This window comes from Pleurodeles waltl, chromosome 7 (genome assembly GCF_031143425.1).
Source record: "Pleurodeles waltl isolate 20211129_DDA chromosome 7, aPleWal1.hap1.20221129, whole genome shotgun sequence".
Lineage (NCBI taxonomy): Eukaryota > Metazoa > Chordata > Amphibia > Caudata > Salamandridae > Pleurodeles > Pleurodeles waltl.
Genome location: NC_090446.1, coordinates 1,490,426,750 through 1,490,451,481, shown reverse-complemented (window position 1 = coordinate 1,490,451,481; position 24,732 = coordinate 1,490,426,750). Strand labels below are relative to the sequence as shown.

Here is a 24,732-nt window from a genome sequence, read left to right as displayed (position 1 = left end):
CAGGAATCACAATCGGAGAAGCTTACAGTAGACTCAGAGGGATCTTGCCCCTGACACCAGGAGTCTTGCCTGAAGTGACACCACAGTCAGTGATTTGACCAGGCATGATGTCCCCGATTCCTACTATATGGGAAACAAATTACCTTTACTCCCCAGAAAACTGCAATACATCCTCCCCAAAATGTTACAAGCAATGCAGCTCTTACCAGGAGCCACGCCCACTATGGAGCCTAGGAACTACCTGATTAACAGTTCAGACACTGATGATTTTGAAGCTACAATTTTTAACAGGCCCTCGGGGAGGCCCATGGGTTGGCCAGAGTGGCTTGTGGTATCTCTTCCAACACCCCCGGACTTGATGTATTTGGTTTGTGATGTTAATACGTTGGACAGCCGGCCATTGACAGGTGGTCCTGGGGAAGGGGATTGGTTTTGGTTAGACATCTCTAGGGCAAGATTCTTAACTCAATGATTATTTTGACACACATTGCAACATTTGGAGGAGGGTCTAGAACCACAGAACGCACTGATTTCATATGGCAGGTGCAGGCAGTATATTGACATGTAAATCCTGTAATGTACTGGTTTGGGGTCTCCACCTATGCTATCCACTACTACTTGAAGCGTAGAGGGGTACAAATAGCCAAGCTACAAGAAACTCACCTAGCAGGAAAGGAGATAGATTGACTATGGCGGAGATGGCGGGTACACCTATTTGCAACTTCCTATTTGACTGACGCCCAAAGGACTCTTTTATGTATATGGGCTGGTACATTGAACCATTCCACTCCTTGATTGACAAAGAGGAACAATATATTCTGGTGACAGGTAAACTTATGGGCAAGGAAATCATACTAGGCAGTATATATGCATCCAATCATGACCAACTCGCCTTCTTTCAGTCTCTGTCTGCACCACTGGGACTCCTGGTGATAAATTGTAGGATAGCCTCTTTCTAGCTTGGTTCCCCTCACTTTTGGCATGTTTGTCAGTGTGTTTGACTGTTTCTACTGGGATCCTACTAATCAGGATCGCAGTAGTTATGCTCTCTCCCTTAAATTTGGTTTGTTGGTTACTGTCAACACAGTATTTCAACCACAATTAGCATACTGATGGCCCCCTTATAAGTCCCTAGTATGTGTTACCCAGGTACCCATGGCATTGGGGTTCCAGGGGATCCCTGTGGGCTACAGCATATATTTTGCCACCCATAGGGAGCCCATGCAAAGGCTTCTGCAGGACTGCCATTGCAGCCTGCGTGAAAAGGTGCAAGTACCCTTTCACTGTCATTTACACTGCATCTCGTCACTTATGAGTCACCCCTATAGCAGGCCCTCAAGCGCTGAGGGCAGGGTGCAAAGCAAAGTACCTGTGTGTGAGGGCACCCCTGCACTAGCAGAGGTACCCCTACGACCTCCAGGACCATTTTCCCAGACTTCATGAGTGTGGGATGCTATTTTACGCATTGTACTGGACATAAGTCACTACCTATGTCCGGCTACATAATGGTAACTCCGAACATAGGCATGTTTGGTATTCAATGCACTCTGGGGCTCCTTTGAGGACCCCCAGTATTGCCATTTCAGCCTTCTGAGGTGTTCCAGGCAGCCCCAGTTGCTGCACCTCACAGACAGGTTTCAGCCCTTCTGTTGCTTGAAAAACTCGAGCCCAGGAAGGCAAAACAAAGGATTTCCTTTTGGAGAGGGGTGTTACACCATCTCCCTTTGGAAATAGGTGTTACAGGCTTGGGAGGGGTAGCCTCCCCAAGCCACTGGAAATGCTTTGAAGGGCACATTTGGTTCCCGCCTTGCATAATCCAGTCTACGCCGGTTCAGGGACACCCAGTCCCTGCTCTGGCATGAAACTGGAAAAGGAAAGGGGAGTGACTACTCCCCTGCCAATCACCACCCCAGGACTGGTGGTCAGAGCTCCTCCAGAGGGTCCCTGGATTTTGCCATCTTGGATTCAAGGTTGGCAGGGAACTCTGGGAGCATCTGATAGGTGCTTACCTATCTCCCTTTTAGGTGCTATTTAGGGTCTCTCCTTTGGGTGGTTCCTCAGATTCAGATTGCACGACTCCAGCAGGAATCGTCTGCATTCTCTACTTCCACTTATCACTGAAGGAACGGCATCTGGACCTGCAGGAACTCTACAAACTGTAACAAAGAAGCAAGATGACTTCTGCAACATTGTATCTTCAGCTTCTGCCAGCAACTGTTTCCCGGTTGTGCATCCTCTGAGGACAGCCCTTCTTCAGCCTGCACCAGAAGAGCAAAGGATTCTCCCTTGGAGTGAAGGAGTCACTCCCCTGCTTTAGTAGACACTGACTGCAACAACGACCGGGTGCGTGGATCCCCTCTCCTGCAGAGCTGCGTTGATCCTGCATCACGGCTGGTGAACTGAAGTGGTCCCGATGGTCCTCACATTCAACTATCCAACTTTGGTGAACGGAAGAGCTTGCCTCCCCACGCAAGACAGTACCCCCGTGCACCACATGTTTTGCAGCTGCCCAGGCTTGTTGGCATCCTTCCAGGAAGTTCTTTGTGCATCTTGCAGCTCTGGCCCTATCATGCTATCCTGCGATGCACAGCTTCCTGATTGGTTCTCTAGCAGTGTGGGAGCATTTGTCCTAGTGCTGCATGGACCTCTTTTGCACTTTCTTTGTCCTGTGCTGTGGAACTCCTGTGTGTGCGGCCTAGTCTTCTGTGGGCTCTCTGAGTTCCTGAGAGCCCCCTCTGACTCCCCCTCCTGGGTAGAGTCCACCTAATCCTTCCTGGTCCCAGGCAGCGACATTTTGCGCTAACCGCGAGCTTTGCATGTGCTAAGGCTTGTTGGCGGACTCCAGCGAAGCAAATCAGACTGCAATTCTCCATCCGGTGTGGGACATCACTTGCACCAACCAGGAACCCGGCTCCGTCTTCATGGGTGCAGTACTGACTATTCTTCTTCACCGGTGGCTCTTCTTTTGCACCTTCATCCGGGTTAACAGGAGCTTCTGTTCTCCCTGGACTCTTTTGTGCTTTTCGGACTTGATCCCCTCCTTCCACAGGTCCTCAAGTCCAGGAATCTACTGTCCGTATCTTGCAGTCTCTTCTGGTTGTTGCTTAATTCTTTTTCTCGATTCTCTGTGTGTTCTGGGAAAGTTACTGTGATTTACTCCTGCTTTCCTGGTCACTGGTGTGGGTTCTAGTATTTACGTTTGGGGTTTTCTTGTACTCCCAGATCCCCTCAACACACTGCACTTGCCTAGGTGGGAGACCGACTTTCCCCCTGCAGGCCCAACTTTTGCATTTCTGTTCCCCTAGTCCATTTCTAACTATTGTGATTTTCACTAATTGCACTGTTTTCAAACTATTTGTATGCCTATTTCTGCATATATGTATATAATTTATGTCTTACTTACCTCCTAAGGGAGTATAGTCTCTATGGTACTTTTGGTATTTGTGTCACCAAAATAAAGTACCTTTATTTTTCTAAGACTGAGGGCCTGATTACAACTTTGGAGGAGGTGTTAATCCGTCCCAAATGTGACGGATGTACCACCAGCCGTATTACGAGTTCCATAGGATATAATGGACTCGTAATACGGCTGGTGGTATATCTGTCACTTTACAGTCACTTTTGGGACGGATTAACACCTCCTCCAAAGTTGTAATCAGGCCCTGAGTGTTTTCTTTCATGTATGTGAGTACTGAGCATGAGAATGAGCTTTGAGCTTTGCATATCTCCTAGTTGAGCCTTGACTGTTCAGCCACAGCTACCTCTAGAGAGCCTGGCTTCTAGACACTGCCTACATTTCACTAATAATGGATAACTGGACCTGGTATAAGGAGTAAGTACCTTAGATACCCCCTTCAAACCAGGCCAGCCTCCTACAGCAACACGTTAGTATTGGGGGGAGAATACAATTGTGTGACTGATGTAATGCTGGACTGCTCCACCCCACCTCTTACAGGCATGCTCGCCAACAAAATGGCCACTGGTTTTGCAGAATGGCAACACCACTGGGGATTAGTAGATATTTGGAGGGTTCAACATGGTGGGGACTGCAAGTACTAATTCTACTGCCCCATACATATGCTAAACACACAACTGGATGCCTTCCTCTGCTCTGACCAACTGAGCAGGTGCATAACCTGTATGTAGTACCTTGGGCATACATTGTTGGACCACAGCCCCATACTACAGGGTCTCCATTTATGAGGAGACATCCCCACGTGGCGCCTGAAGCCAAAGATGCTCAAGGACCCCACCTTTAGGGAGATATTGCACACAGCTATTACCAACAATTTTGGTACTAACCAAGTCACAGCCTCCACCCTGTTGATGGAGTGGGAAGCATTCAAAGTAGTTGTACGAAGTCACTGACTGAGTCAATCTGTGGGCACCAATAGGAAACACAATGCAGAACTTTATACACTAGATAAAACACTTCCTGCACTGGAGACCGCCACGACCGTAGATGCCACTACCCACCAAAGGCTACTGAACACAAAGAAGCAATATGGGGGGGTTGTTAGAAATACTGAGGAGCTATGACCACAAACTAAAAATGAGTAGAATCCATGCAGAGGAACATAAATCAAGAAGACTGCTAGCATAGCTGATTATACCTGAATCCTGGAGGTTGCCCATCACCCACATAATGACGGGGACTGGAACAAGGGTTTACCTACCAAGAGAAATTAATAGAGAATTTAGACAATATTATGAGACATTGTACACTGTACCCTCAATCCTTTGGATTGCACAATGCATGACTTCTTGGATGGGCTCTCCCTCCCGACTTTAGCCTCTGATGCAAGGAGAGAAATAGGAGGACCAATAACACTCCAAGAAATCAAGCAGCCTATTAAAGACATGGTGAGGGGTAAGAGACCAGGACTTCCAGCAAAGCTCTATGCGATGTACACTACCCTAGTGGCACCAAAACTGGAACTCCTTTATGCTGAGTTTCTAAGACTCAGTTATCTCCCTGATTCGACTCACAGTGCCACAGTAGTACTTCTTCCTAGGACCACTGCAACAGGGACCCCAGTTACAGCATTTTGTCCCTTATCCATGCTTAACATGGAAATTTTAAGCAACATCAAGGTGACTAGGCTGCTCCCACACATGCAGGCTTTTTATACATGAAGACAAAATGGTTTCATCCCACATTAGAGCACATCGGTCAGCTTTCGGAGGCTTTACCACATGCTTTACCACCCTGAGGTCCTAGCCCAACCAGCAGCACACATTCTGTTGGTAGACCTTGAGAAGGCCTTTGACTCGGTACAGTGGGATTATCTGATGGGGGTGATGCTTAAGATGGCGCTGGGTGAGGGCTGGATAAATTGGGTCACCGTACTGTAAGACAAACCATCGGCAAGGGTTAAAACAAGAACTACCATCTTAGAGGAGTATAACATCCACAGGGGCACAAAATAGGGTTGCTCATTATCACCACTTTTATTTGCCCTAGCTTTACAGCTCCTGGCAGAACACCTTCGTCAAAATGGAAAGAGGGTGGTGTCAAGATAGTGGGCCTAGAACATGTCTTATCCCTCCATGCAGTTGATATCTTATTGTACTTATACAATGGCATGATGGGGGCACTTGGAGCAGTTCAAGTTCTTGAGGGCTTCGGCACAATTTCAGGTCTCAGGGTCAACAGATCCAAGACCTGTCTGTTCCCATGCCCCGGGATGCACCAGTTTCCCTGTGGGGATGCAGTGCCTTATCTTGCAGAGACCAGTGGTGCAGGGTGGCCTTGGAGTGCCTGACTTTGATTTGTACTACCTGCCAGTCCAACTACAATGGGTGGCCAGGTGGCTGGGAGATACTGAGGACTGGGTTTTAAACCTCCTGGGACTGGTACCCCATCAGAATATAGTCCTTACTAAGTTTTGCATCCTGAAACTGCAATGTACCAACCGGGAATACTACTTCGGGCAGCTTTGCATGGATGGCGCAGGGACATGGGGCAAGCACGGAGAGCTCCGGTGTATGCACAAGCGCTGCTGTTAGTGGGACTGCCACACAGGGCGCCAGTGAGATACTTTACCAAACCCAATTACAGGCATGGATGGCTGCAGGGGCAACTACAACTGCAGACTGTTTTTTTGGCAAACCTGGTTGACAAATTCCAACTTCTCCCTGGCCAACTCCTGCTATAAGAGACACGAGTGCAATCCTTCCGATATCTAAGGGGAACGGGGAGAGAAGAACCCCCACAACACCTACTACTGCACTCACTGCTCTCATTGGGCTCTGCCACACAACAGGTGATTTGGATATTTACAGCATTGACTGACATGGCACGACTGCCCATGGCCACACTCAAAGCCCCCCGATGGAGGGAGACACTTGATCATGAAATACCAGACGCGGACAGGGACAAAATAGGTGCATACCCTTAACAGATATCCTGCAACACTAGGTTATGGTGCATACAGTTTAATTTCCTCTACATGATGTACCTCACCCCACATAGGTTCCAAGTAATCTATGGAGGGGAAGCCCGGCTTTGCCCCAAGTGTCAAACCCCAGATTTCAAACACACGGAGTGAGATTGCCCCCCTGTTCAAAATTTCTGGGCCCTGCAGTGGCTTGGGGAGAAGATTGGGATGGCACCTCCACAGACCACAGAAGCATGCCTGCTGGGGAACTTCCTAAGACCCTTAAAGCATAGGGTGGGTACAAGGTTCATAGACCTAGTGTCAGGGAGACCAGATCCTCGGGGCCTGTGCACGTTCCCAACAAGTCCACCACTAGACAGCTCCAAAACTCTGATAGAAATATCAGAGAGCCTGAGAGAGTCCAAGTGGGGGAAAAGGGGATTAGGTAGGGAACAGCTGGGAAGGAGACCTGTAGGAAGCAAAAGATTAAACAACACAATATCAAGATATAATCACAGTTCGTTTCACTAGACTATGGTTCTAAGCGTTCTCATACTGTAATCAAGGATAACCTAAGAAGTTACTATCACTAGACCTCAAGAACTCTGGGTACCTCGAAAAAAATCAAGAATGGTTAATACAATGTTTCTTATGGGCTTTTCATGAAATGTCACATACTGTCTAGGAATACAACAACCTTCTAGAATAATGTTTCAGAACAAATATTGCATTTTAAACATGAGGACAAAGGCAATCTGAAACATTCCCAGGAAAACAATAGGAATTGTACTAGGAACTTAATGTCACATTTTGAATTTTGCTTCTTCGCAGGAGCCCAGGATAAAGGTGTGCACTTCAACAACACTTCGCATCAAAGTTGTAATTGCCATGAAATGATCGCGCACACTGTTGTCGATCTGAACGTCAAGTTTTATACGTTGGAAATGAAACGCACACACTGTCAATTCTAACAAGGATATGTAAATGCCAAGAAATGATCGTGCAAGGTTTTGCTGATCTGAACACCAAGTTTTACATGCGGGAAATGAATCGCGCACACTGCCAATTCGAAAAAGAATATGCAAATGCCCAAAAATGATTGCGCAAGCTTTTGCCGATCTGAACACGAAGGTTTACATGTGGGAAATGAATCGCGCACACTGCCGATTCTAACAAGAATATGCAAATGCCATGAAATGATCATGCAAGCTTTTGCCGATCTGAACACAAAGGTTTACATGCGGGAAATGAATTGCGCACACTGCCAATTCTAACAAGAATATGCAAATGCCATGAAATGATCGTGCAAGCTTTTGCCGATCTGAATACCAAGGTTTACATGCGAGAAATGAATCGCGCACATTGCCAATTCTAACAAGAATATGCAAATGTCATGAAATGATCGCGCAAGTTGTTGCCGATCTAAACACCAAGGTTTACATGCGGGAAATTAATTGCGCACATTGCCGATTCTAACAAGAATATGCAAATGTCATGAAATGATCATGCAAGCTCTTGCTGATCTGAACACCAACGTTTACATGCGGGAAATAAATCACGCACACTGCTGATTGTAACAAGAATATGCAAATGCCATGAAATGATTGTGCAAGCTGCTGCCGATCTGAACATCAAGTTTCGCATGCGGGAAATGAATCGCGCACACTGCAGATTCGAACAAGAATGTGCAAATGCCATGAAATTATCGCGCAAGATGCCGCCGATCTGAGCATCAAGTTTTACATGAGAGCAATGACACGCTTACTCTGAAAGTTCCACGAGTAGGCCCAAAACTCAAGAATCTCTGAGAACGGGGTCGGGGGCCCAGCCCGACCTCCGCCTTACCACCGTGCTCAAGGATCACCAATATAATGCGGGGCAGGCCTGGAACATCAAGTTTGGCCTCCGGAACATGAGCTCAGGAAGTTGCTGCTGCTCTGCACCTGGACCTCAGAATAGTGAGCACGTGGGGCTGGGCTGGCTCCCTTATATAGAGCCTGGCCCAGCCCACAAACCACACCCGGTCATGCTGCAGGGAAAGCTTCTAGAAAGTCCTAGAAAGGGACCACACCCTAACACACTCAGTAAGCCTGCAGCAATACATTGCAAATGAACAGTTATTGAAAACATCATTAATAGTGTTTTTCAAGGTTAAAGTCTGCAATGCAAAAAGTTAACATACTGCATATAAATACAATGCATGAATTATGCCCTTACATAAAGGCTGGGTTTTTTGCATTTTTGTCGCCCGTAGAGCGCGCATTGTCCTGATGTTGACACCTAGCCCTTGTGTTGGCTACACACAAGATAGCAATAGCCTGGAAGTCCACTTCTGGGATTTTAGTAGAAACGTGGAAAGAAGATGTCTCCGCTTGGCCTGAGGCAGAGGGAAGTATCCTGCGCCAGAGGATGGGAGAGGCATCAGGCAGCAACCAATTATTGAATTATGGCTAGAGGCACTAGGCAGCTAGGAAGCCCCACCAGCGCTGAGATGAGTGACAAGGAAGGTCATAACTTGGTAGAGGCCTGAAAGGGATACCTGTCAAATCTGAAGTACGAAAGGTGATAAGGGCCAGCCAGCCAAGGCATTTGACGTGTGGAAGTAATCCCCCCTGCCTCCATACATATCATACTTCAAGGAAGGAGAAGCTAGACCGTGACTGTACTGACAGACCGCCCAAGTACCACACAATACTAGTACTAACTGTGAGAGACATAATCGTCAATTGTGTGCCCTTCCTTCTAATTACATCACCCCCACAGATGAGGTCACCCCAGATATGCTTTGTTTAGTTTAAAGTTTAAGTTTGAGTTTAAAATAAACGAAAACCCTGAGCGGTTGCAGTTCTCTCCTTACTCACCACTCGTAAAGGAGGATCAGTGGACTGAACATATCTGACCCACACCGATCAATAGTGCAGCAGACAAGCCAAACCCCGCACATACACCGGCCTGTTTATGTAACTAAAAACAAATCCTCAGTGAAACGAAATTCCACCACTACCACGTCACATAGCTGAAAAGTTAGAGGAGACACACTTTTTGGGGGTGATACTTAATTGAAACAATCCCACAGAAGAAACTATTATGGATTGTTGCTAACTGTTTACCTTGCGTTATCTCATGATGTATGAACCGTGGTCAAAAAGAAATGTGATTGAGATTATGCTTGTAAATTGTCAATAAAGATATCTTTAGAAAAAACGAACTAGCTAGATTCCCATTGATGACTATAGATGTTTTAGCATCCAAATAAAGATTTTTAATTACTTGGACCCATTGAGACTGGAAGGCGAACTTTGTCAATACAACAAAAAAGACATTCATTGGAACCCTATCAAATGCCTTCTCTGCGTCCAACATTATAATTGCAGCTCTAGTTTGCATTGAGGTAAAATAATCAATGGCTTGAATCAGATAGTGAGAATTGACTGACATGCTCCTACCTTGAAGGAAACCATTTAGGTCCAGATGAAAAATGGAGGGCGCCAATGAAGAAAGAAGATTAGCCATAACCTTCATGAAAATTTTATAGTCAGAATTCAATAAACTGATAGGGGGATAAGAATTTGCATTCTGTGCTGGCTTGTCTTTCTTCAAAAAGCTAACCACACCTCTTGATTAAATGAGTCTGGAATCTCAGTACTCTCAGAACACTATTAAATAAAACTACTAAAAATCGATTCAGCTGAGGTGCAAACAGCTTGTATATTTCCGGTGGGATCCCATCTTCTCTGCAAGCTTTATCTTAGAGCATTGCATCAGCTGCCTGTTTCATATCTGCTAGAGAAATAGGACTGATTAACGCGATGTCCTGTTCTGTCGTTATTGGTTGAATACTTACTCTAGCATACCATTTCTGTATATCCTCGGTGGAGGCATTTATTGCGCCTGAATATAAGTCTATATAGTGATGAAGAAAGACCTTAGCTATCTCTCGAGGGTCAGATAAAATACACTCCAAGTAATGGATCAAAAATGTGTTTAATACAGTTAGTGTTGGCTTTGCGCATGACAGACAACAAGTATTTCATAACATGCTCATTTTCTTCATAGCTTTTCTATAAGTTTGTATTGTAATTGACTTTCTCTTGAGCTAAGAAATGGTCCCTAAGATTGTGCTTGGCCTGAGCCAACTTTGCCTTAGATTCTTGTGAGGGAGTATCTAGATGGACTCAAGTGGCTTGATTGAGCACTACCTGCTGCTAATGATAGGCTGCTCTCTCAATTTGTCTCAATTTCAAACAAAAGGCTATGGCTTCGTCCCTGAAAAAAGCCTTTAATGTCCCTCACACTGGAAACTCAGAGGCCACATTTACACTGCGCTGCAAGAAATCTTCCAGAGCCCTACACATTTGTGAAATCCATGATTCTTTGGCTAAAAGGGAATTATCAAAGATCCATGTAGGTGAACCACGAAATCGAGACAAGAAGTGATCATTGCATGATCTGAAAACGGATTTGCTAAAATTTCAGACTGTGCTCTAGTGAGGGAATGTGAAATCAGAAGAAAATCAATATGTGAGGATGAAGGAAATCATTCAGAATGGCAGGTGTACATTCTATCCTCGGGGTGATCACACCTTCAGGGGTTAATCAAAGCGAAACAACGCATTAAAACATGTAAATGTTTACTGGACTTAGGTTTCTTCTGTGATTTATTCACCTGTGAGCAGTCTACAAATGGATCACAGAGAATATTTAAATTTCCTCCTATCACAAGAGGACCTGGCTCCTCCTTAGTGAGATTATAAAGGGCTTGCAGAGTCCCAGGCAAATCTTCAACAGGGTGATATATATACTAAATAACTTAATCAGATGATTAATCATCCCAAATCTATCTAATCCATCTAACATTAGGATCTTTATGGACTTTGATTACTTCAGTGCAAATCTCTTTAACAATTAAAATAGCTATGCCCCGGACCACAGAAGTTTTATTGGTGATCCTGCTGCTTTAAAGTGTGTCTCTTACATTAAAATTATACTAGCCCAAAGGTATTTAAACCAAGTGAGCTCTGCTCTCCATTTCACTCCATTATTGAAGCCATTCACATAAAATTGTTCAGAATATTTGGGCTACCTAACAGAAACAAAGGGGCATCTTTACAAGCCCCTTGCGCCTTCTTGCGCCACCCTAGCATCTTTTTTTTATGCTACGAAGGCATTAAGGAGGCCCCCCATGCGCCATATTTACAAAGTGGCGCAATGCATGCATTGCACCACTTTATAACACCTTGCACCCCATTATACCTGCGCCAGGTGTAATGTATGCAAGGGGGGACGTTCCCACGCAGCGATGCCCAAAAAATGGTGCAGTGACCTTTACAAGATTTCACAACACCATTTGTTCCATCATTTTTAACACCTGCCATGGAAAGGCATTAATATGACGCTCCCATAATAACCTACGGGCCTCCCTGTGCTTTGCTGGACTAGCGCCATCATTTAATTATGACACTATTGTGCCTGTTGGTGCTCCATGGTGCGCTGCATAGTAAATACAGCACTACCATGGTGACGTTAGGGGGCAAAGGGTGACAGAAGAAAAGTGGCGTGTCAGAGCTGATGCTCCACTTCCTTGTAAATATGTCCCAAAATTCCCAGAAATCCTGTGCTTACACCGGCACATAGCCTCTAGTTAAATTGCTACATCATTTAACTATTTACATTATCCCACCACCCTCCCACTGACACCACCTTGCCCCTCCACACCACAACACGTCTCCCCTCCCTTCCCGTCTCTAACCCAGCAGCCCCCTCTCCCAGTATTCACCAATGCTGGAGCTCCATCCATAATTGTCTCATTCCCTGAGAGGGACATCCCCTCCACCCCCTCAGCCCCTACTTTATACTTATCCCCCCTTCTAAACTTATTCACCCAACCCTCAGAGCAGTCCCTTGATATGGCACTGGAAAGCTGCCCAGGGCACCTGAGGGCATCTTTTTAACACGTATACTGTAATCTATGTATTAAATGCGTTATAGTTACAACCTCCCTTCCACCCATCTTCTGGTCTTTGCTCCTCCCCTTCCCTTACCTGCTGAATTGAATGAAAAAAGTATTTTGCTTGATCCACAACGAATATGTGACAGAACAACTAGGTCCTAAACAACTATAGCCTAAACCACTACTGCTAAACAACTAAGAAGTCTCAAAAACTAAGTACTGAACAACTACTGTGCCTGATTAACAATTGCCGGAACAACTAATTTTGATATATATTCTAAACAATTAATAAGCCATAAAAAACAAAAAGAAAACCTTACCTTAAAATTAGCTGTTCAGGCAATTTTGAGTTCACCCAGAATCTGATGGAGAAGACTCTCCGTGAAGGGGGCATGCCTTTCATCTATCTCATCTGTCTCGACTGCTCGTACAGAAGGTAAGGGATAGCAGGAGTCAGAGGGAGGGTCTTTCCCTACATTTTGAGTTAGCTGTTAAACCACTGCCAGTCCTAAAGACAACACAGTCTATATGGTATTAGGAGTGTTCAGATTGCTCAGTTCATGTTGTGTGCCCATCATACAATTTAGCATGGAAGGCACTGAATTGCATCTTGTTTGATTCTTTTGTCCTACGTCTTCAACGAGTTCGGTCACCTTCAATATTTCCTTAGAACTAGCTAGTGAGAACAGTGGGTTTGACGTCACTTTGCTCCTACAGAATGGTCAATACATACTACCCCCCCAAATCCTCTGTTATACAACTGGCATTAGACATAAGATCAAAGTTTTTCTTGCTGCATACTAGAAGTGGAGAGGGGGGTTCATTTAGCTTCTTTAGACCTTGTCACTGCTTCAGTGTCTGAATTTTTACATCCACTAACTGCTAGACACCCCTCTTTCTCCTCCTTGTGACTAGTGGGGGAGTGCATCATTCGAACAGCAGAAACAGCAGGGGCAGGAGCCGCCTGCATTGTAGTTCCCACAGAGCCCAACCCTGATTTTCCTATGAGTTATGGAGACAATGCTTCAAATTATGGGCTGTTTTTTTAACAGAAGCGTGCATTTTGAACTGAGATCGCGTGAAATATGCTCCATCATAGCGGGCAAGCCTCACTAACTGTACTGGGGGCGTTTGCTTAGGTGTCATAAGCCACACCTGTAGCTACACAGGCCGCTTCCATGGCAGCCCCAAGCATAACTACCCACCCAGCGAGAAGCCTATTGCGACCCACTGAAGTGCGTGGTTAATGGAGACAGTGGGACCTTCTATCCTTCACGCAGAGATAACATCTTCACCTTCTCTCCCTTCCTACACTCTACTCTCCCTTCTTTGGCCCCTGATACAATCAATCAGTAACAGAGTTGATCACTTTATATCGCTTTATATTTACAATCACTGTGTAAGTGGTTGGAGAAGGTCCAATAATTTATAAATGTGTCAGCAGGATACTAATTGTTGGTTGCAAATTGTGTGCTTACAAGAATGGTCACAGCTGGTTATTTATTGCACACTGATCGCATTTATCAAAATTAACAGTCCCTGCGGAGTGCTCACTGACTCACCAGCAATCCTGGTGCCACTTTCTCCCTCAGGGGCCCGTTTTTAAGGCAGCTGAATACCAGTCGGCTGATGTGGTAACACCAGAGAGTCAGAGCTGTCCTGCCATTGAAGCAAAGCTGAGAGAGGGAGGGAGGAGACCACATCGTGCTATCCGCGATGTACCGAAGTCCACTTAAATTCTGCCTGATGTCATCTTCTTGCCATCATTTTATTTGCTGCGCTGACTTGCTCCGGGCTCCTCCCAATGAAGATATCCCTACACCAGAGAAGGCAGGGAGGGAAGCCATGCTCCACACTCATAGCTGTGCACCATTGACATATTGATGTAATTGTGAAGATTGTTTCAGATTGTTTACATTTTACATACAAAGAAGTTTTTTGATACATTTTTCTATTCAGTGATAGTTCATATTTTCTACTATTAAGTGAGTGTTGGCAGCATGTGGCAAGAATGTACACAGTTTTTAACTACATTGTATGAGACCTAATGTTAATTTACATGTAGGAATGACTGTTAAAATGCTGCCATAAAGACCACAGAAAGTAGAAACAACTGTCTCCGAATCCATAACCAGATTTCTGCGAGGAAAAGCTAGCTCTCTCTTGATAGCCTGGCTAAACAGCAATATTTACCTCTGTAAATGCACATGATCCATAGGCAGCAACACAAAAACAACACAGTTGAGAAATAAATTGCTTACACAAATTTGAACTTGGATTAGTTATAAGAAGGAAAATTTGATAAGCAAAATAGTATTTTGGTATCAAGATTATTGTAAAATATTCCACAAGAAATAAAGGGAAAGTTAAATTATATCTTTATTTGTTGATGCAGCAGAATGGGGCTTTGGAACTCATTTTGGCCAAGCTGTGATATAGTATGACTGGGGAAAAGCTAGTGGTTTGCCCCCACGAAGAACCATAGGACTATATTTAGCAGTTGTGGAGTCTTCGTTAATCCAAGGCTGAAATTTGTAGCGGAGCGGCGCTACACAAGTCCAGATAAGTCTCTTTCCCAGACATTGGCTTGGGACATTGCTGTTAAAAGTGGGACCAACTTCCAAGATGTACCAGTTAAGGTCATACATTTTAAGGTCATTGTGAGAAAACAGGGCTGATTGCAGAGGCCCCATAACTTTTTGCCCCCATTTTCCACTTTTTGCTGGTGTTTTCCTGACTTTAAAGGTGCCCTGGGTACTGCTAACCAGTCCCAGGGCCTGTGCTCTGTGTAAAATGGATATGCAAATTAGGCTAATTATAATTGGCTAAGTTAACCTACCTATAAGACCCTAGTATATGGTAGGGCATGTAGGTTTAGGGACCACAGCATAGGTGGTGCACACCTAGGTGCATTGCTGAGGTGCCCAGTGTCATTTTAAAAGCAAGCCTGCCTTGCTGGCTGCTTTTAAATTAAAGTTATATGCAAATTCGACTTTGGAATTAAAGGTACTTCCAAAGTCTTAAACTACCTTATTTTTACATATAAGTCACCCCTAAGGTGTGCCCTATGTGCCCCTAGGGCTGGGTGCCATGTAACTATAAGCAGGGACTTTATAAAAATAGATTTATAAGCCCTGGTGAGGTAAAAACAGCCAAAAAATGTTTTCCCTCACTGAAGTAAATGGCCTTCATAGGCTAGAATGAGCAGACTTTATTTTAAATTTTAAAGTCTCCTTAAATGTTACATACCAAGAATTTGGTATCAAATTGATTGTTGTAATAAATCCCACAACTTCCAGTTGTTGGATTTAATATAACTTGTCCAGGTAAAAAGTTTAGACTTTACCTAAAAAGTTGCCAATTTCAGCTCTGCATTGTTTTTGCTGCTGTGCTCTGATTGGCCAGCCTGCAGCAGCTTCTGCCAGGCTGCCTTGATGAGGTGTGAAGTGGCCAGACTTCACACAAAGGAATGTGCTTGGGGGAGAGAATCTCCCCTCAGCAGATGGTGAGGCAGGAAGGGGGAGGGCTGCCAAACTAGTCTTCAAAGGCAGAGAAGGACATTTGCAGCACCCAGCAACACCCCCACATCCTTCAACCCCAGACAGCTAGGTGCCCCCTTGATTAGATTAGGAGAGGGCAGGAGAGGGGTGTGTTTATGATTTTTAGCCACACCAGTGGGTGGGCTCAGCCAGATGTAACCTCCAAAAATCAGATTCAGCCATGTTGGATTTTTGGAGACTGTTGCCTTTTGGGATGGATTTTTGCCACACTTCCCAGGAAGTGGTCATCACAGGGGGACGACCCTGTACCTGATTGGAGAACCAGGGCCCCCCTGCTTTTCACCCAGGAGCAAGGATAAAACTGGCAGACCTGCACCCACGCCTCAGATCCCCTCCAGAATTCAACAAGAAAGGAACTAAAGAAGAAGAAGGACTGCCCTGCTGGACCCCTGGCCTGCACCTGGACCCTGCACTCAGAAGGACTGCACCAGCTGCACACTTGGGCTTCACCACAAGAAGGACTTTGCCTGGCTTCAACTGGTTCAAGGAGGGACTCCCTGTTTGCTACAGGTGAAAAATTGCTAAACCAGAGTCCCCTGCACCAACTCCTGAAGAAAGCGACCAGCTGACCACTGTCCAGTGGCCAAAAAGGAGTTTGCGCCAGGTGCATTCTGGGAGTTGAAGTCCGCACCCCCAAGGACCATCACAGAACTTCTGGACCCTTGGGGTGAGCTGTGGACCCCAAAAGAACCTTTAAAGAACATCTGGGTGAAGCCCCAGAAGTTTGGAAAAGATTGGAGAATTTTTGAAAAAAAGCTCCATAAAGTGACCGACCCGACGCGGAAATTCTAGCCGGCTTGCCTCAACCGCGACCCGGCCTGACTTCGTGGTTCGTCCCGGTAAAGAAAAACATCCAAAAAAGAGACTAAGTCCGAACGTAAAAAGTTGACCGGGACCTCCCAGCCATCGTATCCGAGAAGGGCTCCATGGACGTCGGATCAAGATCCAGGTTTACCACGGTCGAAGGATTTTCATCTCGAAAAAACGACTAAGTCCGAAGGTAAAAATCACCACCGAGGAAACCGACTTCGCGTATCCGGACAAGGGCTCCAGGAGGTCGGATTCAACTGGCAGGTTCGTCCCGGTGAAGAAAAACTTCAAAATAAAGACTAAGTCAGAAGGTAACTTTTTAACCGAGGCCTCCCGCGACTTGTAGCCGAGCAGGGCTCCATCGCGGTCAGCCTGAAAGTTTGACTTTGCCCCGGTCCTGGTGCAACCAGATGACCCGATTGGCGCTTTTTGTTTCTAAGCACCAGAAAATAATAATACTTTAAAAATTCATATCTCCGGTTCCCCTGAACCGATTTTAATCGTTTTTGTGTCATTTTAAAGATAAAAATATAAGCTATTTTTATAAATTGGTTTTGGATTTTTAAACTGTTTCCTGTGTTTTATTTAATTACTGTTTTGTGATATTTGAATGCTTTACACTTTGTCTCCTAAGTTAAGCCTTGACGCTCGATGCCAAGCTACCAAGGGTAGAGCTGGGATTAATTTACTGAGACCTAACTGTACCTATTTGGAGGTTAGTGGCTTGTTGCTAGGTGTAGGTACCTACCTGCCCTACCAATAACCCATTTTCCAACAGTCATACATTTTTTAACGTCACTTAAAATCTTGGTGCTCCAGAGATAGACTTCAACTTTAAGAAAAATGTTTGAAATTCTGTTTCCAGAACTCAGAAGTCTTCAAACATTCAAGAAACGTACCTTAAAAAACAAATGGCTCAAGTTGCAAACATGGTCACAACTGTAAAGCACAAAACGTGCTAAGATATATAGTGTAAAAATAGTTGTCAGACCCCGCTTATAGGGCCACATGGCAGACAGGGGTTCAGGGCCCCAACCATGCTGTTTAGGTTCATTTGCCACTGCCATCCTAATATGGCTCTAGAAAATGGACCGGGTACCACCCTTTCTGCACTTGTCTCTCAGGGAAGTTTCCCGGGGAGGTAGAGTGGTGCAAGAGTTCAGAACTCAACAGTCAAAATACAGACACAATAATGTATAGTTTAGCCCAGAGCATATCTTTTCTTTAAAAAGAAAGTACTTTAATCTCATAGCAGAACAAAATAATATGCAATTTGATGGGCATATCCTACAGGGTTGTAATCTCAATTATCTTTAAAAGGAAAGTGCTACTCCCCCTCTCTTTTTTCTATCATATCTTCCTTCTGCTATAGTGGAGATCCTGTATCTACGGCCCCAAAGACACTACTAGTTCAGATGTTGATAAAGAACTTGCCCATCCAATAGTCAATGGTCAACTGTGCAACTCAAAGTCTTTTTGCTCCTTTTAACAAAATTCGGATGCATGCATGACTTATTGGCATGTGTTAGTCTCTTTTCCCAGGTGCATGCTAAGCCCACACTTACCTGGTTTCAGCTGTTGTGGTTTGATCTTCTTGGTACATAGAGTGTTAGGGAGCCAGTGCAGACTTTGTGTGTGGTATTCAGGCACATAAGGGGAGTGAATATTTGGGAACGGATTGCATGAATGGGTACATATCTGACCATACAGAACAAAGCACCAGCTACCTGAAAAAACTGATAAGAAGAGTTAAATTTCATGTTGAAGGACAGAGTGTTGTGAATGGCCGGGTCTAGGTGGATGAGTTGTTGACAGGACAGAATTTGGAGTTTGGTGACAGGAAGTGTGAGTTTTTTTTCAAGCCTAAGTGCAGACATGGTTATGTTGGAGATGAGGTTGACAGAGAAGGAGAGTTCCAATTGTTAACCGTTGTGGAATTGTGTTCATGTTTCAGGCACTTCGGTTTATCTACAATTTTATTGAGGATTTAATGTTAGAGGCGTTAGCGCTAGAGAGCAGTGGATTACTTTACATTGTAGCATTTTCAGAGAGGGTGTTAACTGAGTAGGTTGAGTTGCACCATTTTGTACAGACGCTGCCTATTCCATGGGTTTACTTGGTTGTGACTGGTGGTTGATGCTGAGACAATCTGATATCTGCACAGTGAAGACATGGATGCGTTTGTGATGAATGAGGATTCACTTATGAAAAGTAGATCAAGGTTGTCTTATGTGATTGACCTTAAAATGCTGTGTGGAGAGGGAAATTAGGCAAAGAAAGCAAGGGTGTTGATGAGATTGCCTGCAATACATGTGCATGCATTACTAATTCAGACTCTGGCTATGCATGGTTCATTTAGAGCTGGTGTGGTCAGAGAGGCTGTCAACACACTTGGGGCCAGATGTAGCAAAGCTTTAGCGAGTCGCAAACGGCGAAAATCGCCGTTTGCGAGTCGCTAAAGCCCCTTTGCCATGTAGAAATGCATTTTGCGAGTCGGTTCTGAGTCGCAAATAGGAAGGGGTGTTCCCTTCCTATTTGCGAATCTCAATGGTATGCATTTTTATTTGCGACCGCGATTGCGGTCACAAATGAAAGCGCAGTTACCATCCACTTGAAGTGGATGGTAACCCAGGCGCAAACGGGAAGGGGTCCCCATGGGACCCCTTCCCCTTTGTGTTTGGCACAAAAAATAATTTTTCAGAGCAGGCAGTGGTCTACCTGCCCTGAAAAATACCGAAACAAAAGGTTTCGGTTTATTTTTCAAAGTGCAGCTCGTTTTCCTTTATTAAAAAGCAGTCACGGACATTGTGGTCTGCTGTCTCCAGCAGGCCACCATCCCCGTGAGTGCCCCTACTCGCAATGGGGTCGCAAATTGCGAGTTGCAGAGTCTGCATTCCAAATTGTGACTCGCAATTGCAAGTCGCAATTTGGAATCTTCCTACATCTGGCCCTTGGTGGCTTACTATGGTGCAGATACACAGTGATTCTGATCTATGACTCACTCCTGGCCCTAAAAGGCCGAAGCAAGACTTTCCATTTTTTTTAAACTTGCCTAAATATGTTGAATGTACACGGCTACGCCACTTATCTATTAGAGGAGACTAGAAATATAACATGTTGTGATGGAATTTTATACAGGGATTGCATGCTCCCATGTATTATATATTAGACTATTATATTTATAATTCTTTTTGCTTTGAATTTGTAATTATTTTTGCTTTTAAACTGTACCTGAGACTTCATAGAGATAAACGGGAATAATGGTTCCCTGCTGATTATAGTTTGGGGATTATCTTGTAACCTCCAATTTCGGGAGCAAACTAAAAATACAGAGTAGATTCCAGCAGCTGAATTTCCTTCTCAATACTTTTCCTATGATGCTGGTGGTTTTTACGCTCTTGTATGAATTTCCTTTGGAAACTGGAGCCATTTCAGTTACATTTTGTAAACAGGCCATTGGCAGGTTTTTGATCACACCCTGTGCATTTTCAACCAGTTCCCCCAGCAATTATACCATATTCCATCTACATTATTCTCAAGCATTTCCTTTTAAATACATTGCATTAGTGGTTGTTTTGGTCAATAGAAATTGCCATATGTTTCTGAATCCTAGTTAGAGACACCAGTTTTCAAGAACTTGCATGAACATGTTAGAAAACCACCTTTATGCAACTAAGGGCCAGATGTAGCAAAATTGCAAATTGCGACTTGCAATTTGCGAGTCCTTCTGACTCGCAAATTGCAAGTCGCAATTTGCAATGCAGAACGGTGTCTCAGACACCGTCTGCGAGTCGCTATGGGGTCGCAAAGACCCACCTCATTAATATTAATGAGGTGGGCCGCAAATTGCGGCCCCATAGCGACTATGGGCACTCGCAAACATGGAGGCCTGCTGTAGTCAGCAGACCTCCATGTTCGTGACTGCTTTTAAATAAAGCAGTTTTTTTTTTTTTAAGTGTAGCCCGTTTTCCTTAAATGAAAACGAGCTGCACTTAAAAAAAAATCCGTAACCTTTAGTTTCGGAATTTTTTCAGGGCAGGTAGTGGTCCCTTGAAAAAAATAATTTGTGGTCCATTCACAAAGGGGAAGGGGTCCCATGGGGACCCCTTCCAATTTGGAGTGGGTTACCATCCACTTCAAGTGGATGGTAACTGCGACACCATTTGCGACCGCATATGCGGTCGCAAATGGTATTGCATACCTCTGCGAATCACAAGTAGGAAGGGAACACCCCTTCCTATTTGCGATTCGGAAATGCATTTTGCGAGTCGGTCCCGACTCGCAAAATGCATTTCTGCATTGGAAACACACATTTGCGAATCGCAAACGGCAAATCTTGCCGTTTGCGAGTCGCAAAGTGTTTCTTGTATCTGGCCCTAAATTCTAAAGATGTGACTTCTGTGGACCCCCCCCCTTTTATCATTCGTGGAATCAGGAGACCCCCACTGAATAATTATTGGAATCCAAGGACCCCCAATGAGTCATAACTAAAAGCTGGGTACCTAATCTGTTAATATTATTTATTTTTTAAGCAGTCGTGGACCCCCTGAGGAGGCTTCGTGAACCCCCAGGGGTCCGCGTACCACAGGTTGGGAACCACTGATTTAAACTATTGTCAACAAATGGGCTTTGTCCCTTTTCTTTCTTTTTTACCTCTGTCTAATTCTCCTGATTTGTTTCGTCTCTCCCAGGGCATTATGGCTCTTCATAATAGGACCTACTATTCGACGACTTGGACTTTCGAGGAGAAAGACAAAAATACAGTGAACTTGGTGTCATCTGTGTTCTTTTTCTTTACTAGCTCTGTTGGGATTTTTGGAAACTCTCTCTTCCTCTGGACTTTGGGATTCAAGATGATGAAGACAGTCAACACTGTGTGGTTTTTCAGCTTGGTTTTGTCCGGTTGGACTTATTCGATGGTCATGCCAATTCTTGGGGTGTTTGCTTTGCTTGATTTTCACTGGCCTTTCGGCATAGTGATGTGTAAAGTGGTGAACATGCTTTTATCTCTCAGTATGCATGTTGCAGTTTTCATCTTGACCATCATTAGCCTCGATCGGTACGTTCTGGTTGTCCACCCAATCTGGGCCAGGCATCATAGAACCCCCAAATGTGCTACAATTATCAGTTATTCCATCTGGAGCGCAGCTTTTATCTTAAGTGCACCATACCTGGCTTTTCGTGAACTCAAGAGCAATGAAAGGAATAAAACCATCTGTACCAACAATTACGTATTTTCTGATGACTGGAAAACTCAAGAAGTACAAACCAGAAGACAGAAGATCCACCTGTGCCTGTTCTTGATCAGGCTTCTAGTGGCATTTATTTTACCATTCATGGTCATCGCTTCCTGCTATGTCAGCATAGCTCTCAAGGTGAATTTGAGAAGCCTGTCAAGGTCAAGTAAATTAATTAAAGTCATAATGGTCTCTGTTGTGTCATTCTTTGTGTGTTGGACACCAGTCCACCTGTACAATGGTTTAATTCTCTACAGAGAATCTGTCCCAAAGTTACTGATGCATGCATGTATGTTGGTGGCCGCCATTGCAACATGCGTCAATGTGTGCTTCACTCCTATCTTTTATATTTTCATAGGAGAAAACTTTAAAGCAGTTTTTAAAAAGTCTCTTCTCTACCTGATTGAGTCTGCTTTCCATGAATAGGTCGACTGAACTGTGCTTCGCAAAACAGATCAAATGAGTTTTAAATCATGCAAGTGGAATTCTCCATAAAAGTATCAGAGCAAACCTGCAATAGCTTGCCATGCTGGAAATATTGTCAATTGGTATGTGTTTCCCCCTCCTCAAACTATGTAACCCAGCCCTGCCTCAGGCATTGCTTCCATTTCCCCCACTGTCCGCTTCCCCCCTCCTTGATTTCCATATTACCTCACCTCTTTACCCACATTGCAACTTGCCTTTTCCTCACCAAATCTTTGGAATGCATACCAGTACTTTAGTCGATAATCTTCTCTTTTCCCATCTATTCCAATGAGCCTTCAAATCACTAAGGGACTCATTTAGAGATTGCAAGGAACTCCAAATCCTCTCGTTTTTTGGAACATAGACTAAGGGCCTAATTTAGAGTTTGGCGGATGGGGTTACTACATCATAAACATTACGGATATCCTGCCCACCGTATTACGATCTCATTGTATCCTATTGGAATCATCATATGGTGGCTGAGATATACGTCTTGTTTGGGATGTAACCCATCCGCAAAACTCTAAGTCAGATTTTAAATGTGAACTAGAATCCTGCTGCAAAATTATCCCCACAGTGCTATCCAGATGGAGGAATAAAATTCAGCTGATAGACTCTGTATAGAGTTCCTGCCAGAAATCAGATGATTTTCAGGAGCCTCCAAACAAGGCTCCAACTCTCTCCTCCAAAGATGTGCCCTGCCATACGTTTCTATCCAATCATTATCCTATATATTTCATACACCCAAAGCCTTGAAGTCCCCAATTACTTGAAGCCCAATTTTGTCTTAATTTTCATTACAAAAATTGTTCAAACACTCTAATTATTACGATTTCTAACTTCATATTTTTTCCCAAACAAGAAAGGGCCTTAACTTCTATAACTTCATTTGCTGTATCTCCACCCGCAATCTTCTTGCCTCCTTTAACCTGGGGCATCTTCCTATCATTTAAGAGAGGAGACCCACTAAGTTTCCAATGTGCGTCTTATTACATCATTACCCTCACCGCCTTATCAATTTTGACAATCACTGTTTGTCCCTCAGGCAACATTTCTCCAATAGACTTATCATTGTGTGTTTTAGGCTACCCTGATGCACTACGCTTTCATACACCACACCAACATCAACCGTATCCATCTCTGCACACAATGTTTTATACATCATTGTAAATATTTTTTTCAGTCCCATACCACTTAGTCTGTGCCCTAGCCACATTCTGGCAGTACAGAATGGACGGAAAGCTCTCCTCACTGACCAGTGGGCTCGTAACTCTCACACTGTTCAAGTAAGCCATCATCCCCACTGTTGATGAGTGAATGCCTACAGCCTCAAAGACAGCTCCTGCCATCAGCTAATCATATACTGAGAATTTAGAAACTGTAAATATCTGAGCGTGATTTTATATTCAATGTATGCCCACACTCTTCATTTCTCACTGTCCAACTATGATTATGTTGTTTAGTATTTGCTAAAAAAATGTATAGTATTTCAACTGCAATGGCTGCTTCATAAATAAAATTGACTGTTAAATAATCTACCACAAATCGCCAGCCTTTTTTGTGCTGTGTGTGTGTGTCTAATAGGACACGCAGATTAGACGTGAATATCCCACCTAGAATCCTTTCAAGTTTGAGGACAGGTGAGTAGGAGACTTCCTGGGGTGGGAGGCACCATATTATAATTTGCATTATATGATACTTTTCAAAACTCAAGCATGTGGCTCGGATTATTTTTCAAAGTTTACACCAAAATTACTTTTTATTTAGGAGCACCAGACTGCAGTGGCAGTCAGTGGGAAGACAAGCCTCCTCAAAGTTCTTGGAGCCAGATTACAGTCCATTGTACCAGTGGCAGGACAGTGTCCACTGGCATTCTCGAGTGACGTGGGACGATGCTGATTGATGCCATGACAAGTTTTGCAATAACATTCCTTGATTAAATTGCGTTGTGCTTGTGCCAGTGCGATTTTTCACCAACATTTGCACCTACGTTGAGTGCTTACTAATCGAATAAAACGTTTTTACACTGATCAATAGGTGCAAATGTTGGGTCAAAATGGAAAATCTCAAAATGTCAGTTGAAAATTGTACTGGGGCATTCTATTTAACACAATGGGCAAAATTTACAAAAATGTACCTTAGAACAGCGCAGCAACCAAGGTTGCTGCACTGCTTTGAGGATGAGTGAAAATTAGCATCCCATCTACTAAGACCTGGTGCTGTTCTTCTCTCCCCAGCGGAGAGGCCCTTTAGGCTGGTGTTCTGTCAGGCATAGGTTTTGTACTAGAAAAGAAGACTTCTGGTAACAAAAGTATGTGTTAATACTTTTT

The 24,732-nt window shown here is 44.2% G+C and overlaps 1 protein-coding gene across 1 annotated transcript; it reads left to right on the top strand.

Annotated features, from left to right (window-relative positions):
- The first annotated feature begins 16,523 nt into the window (after positions 1-16,523).
- Positions 16,524-22,788, top strand: LOC138247444 (probable G-protein coupled receptor 33). Its single transcript, XM_069202071.1, has 2 exons — positions 16,524-17,011; positions 21,392-22,788. Exon 2 carries the CDS (start codon positions 21,398-21,400, stop codon positions 22,361-22,363), a length of 966 nt encoding a protein of 321 aa, XP_069058172.1. The 5' UTR covers positions 16,524-17,011; positions 21,392-21,397; the 3' UTR covers positions 22,364-22,788.
- Positions 22,789-24,732: the final 1,944 nt, after the last annotated feature.

Bases quoted from the DNA above. Each gene is read 5' to 3' on its own strand.
- LOC138247444 (XM_069202071.1), top strand. From the start codon at position 21,398: ATGGCTCTTCATAATAGGACCTACTATTCGACGACTTGGACTTTCGAG.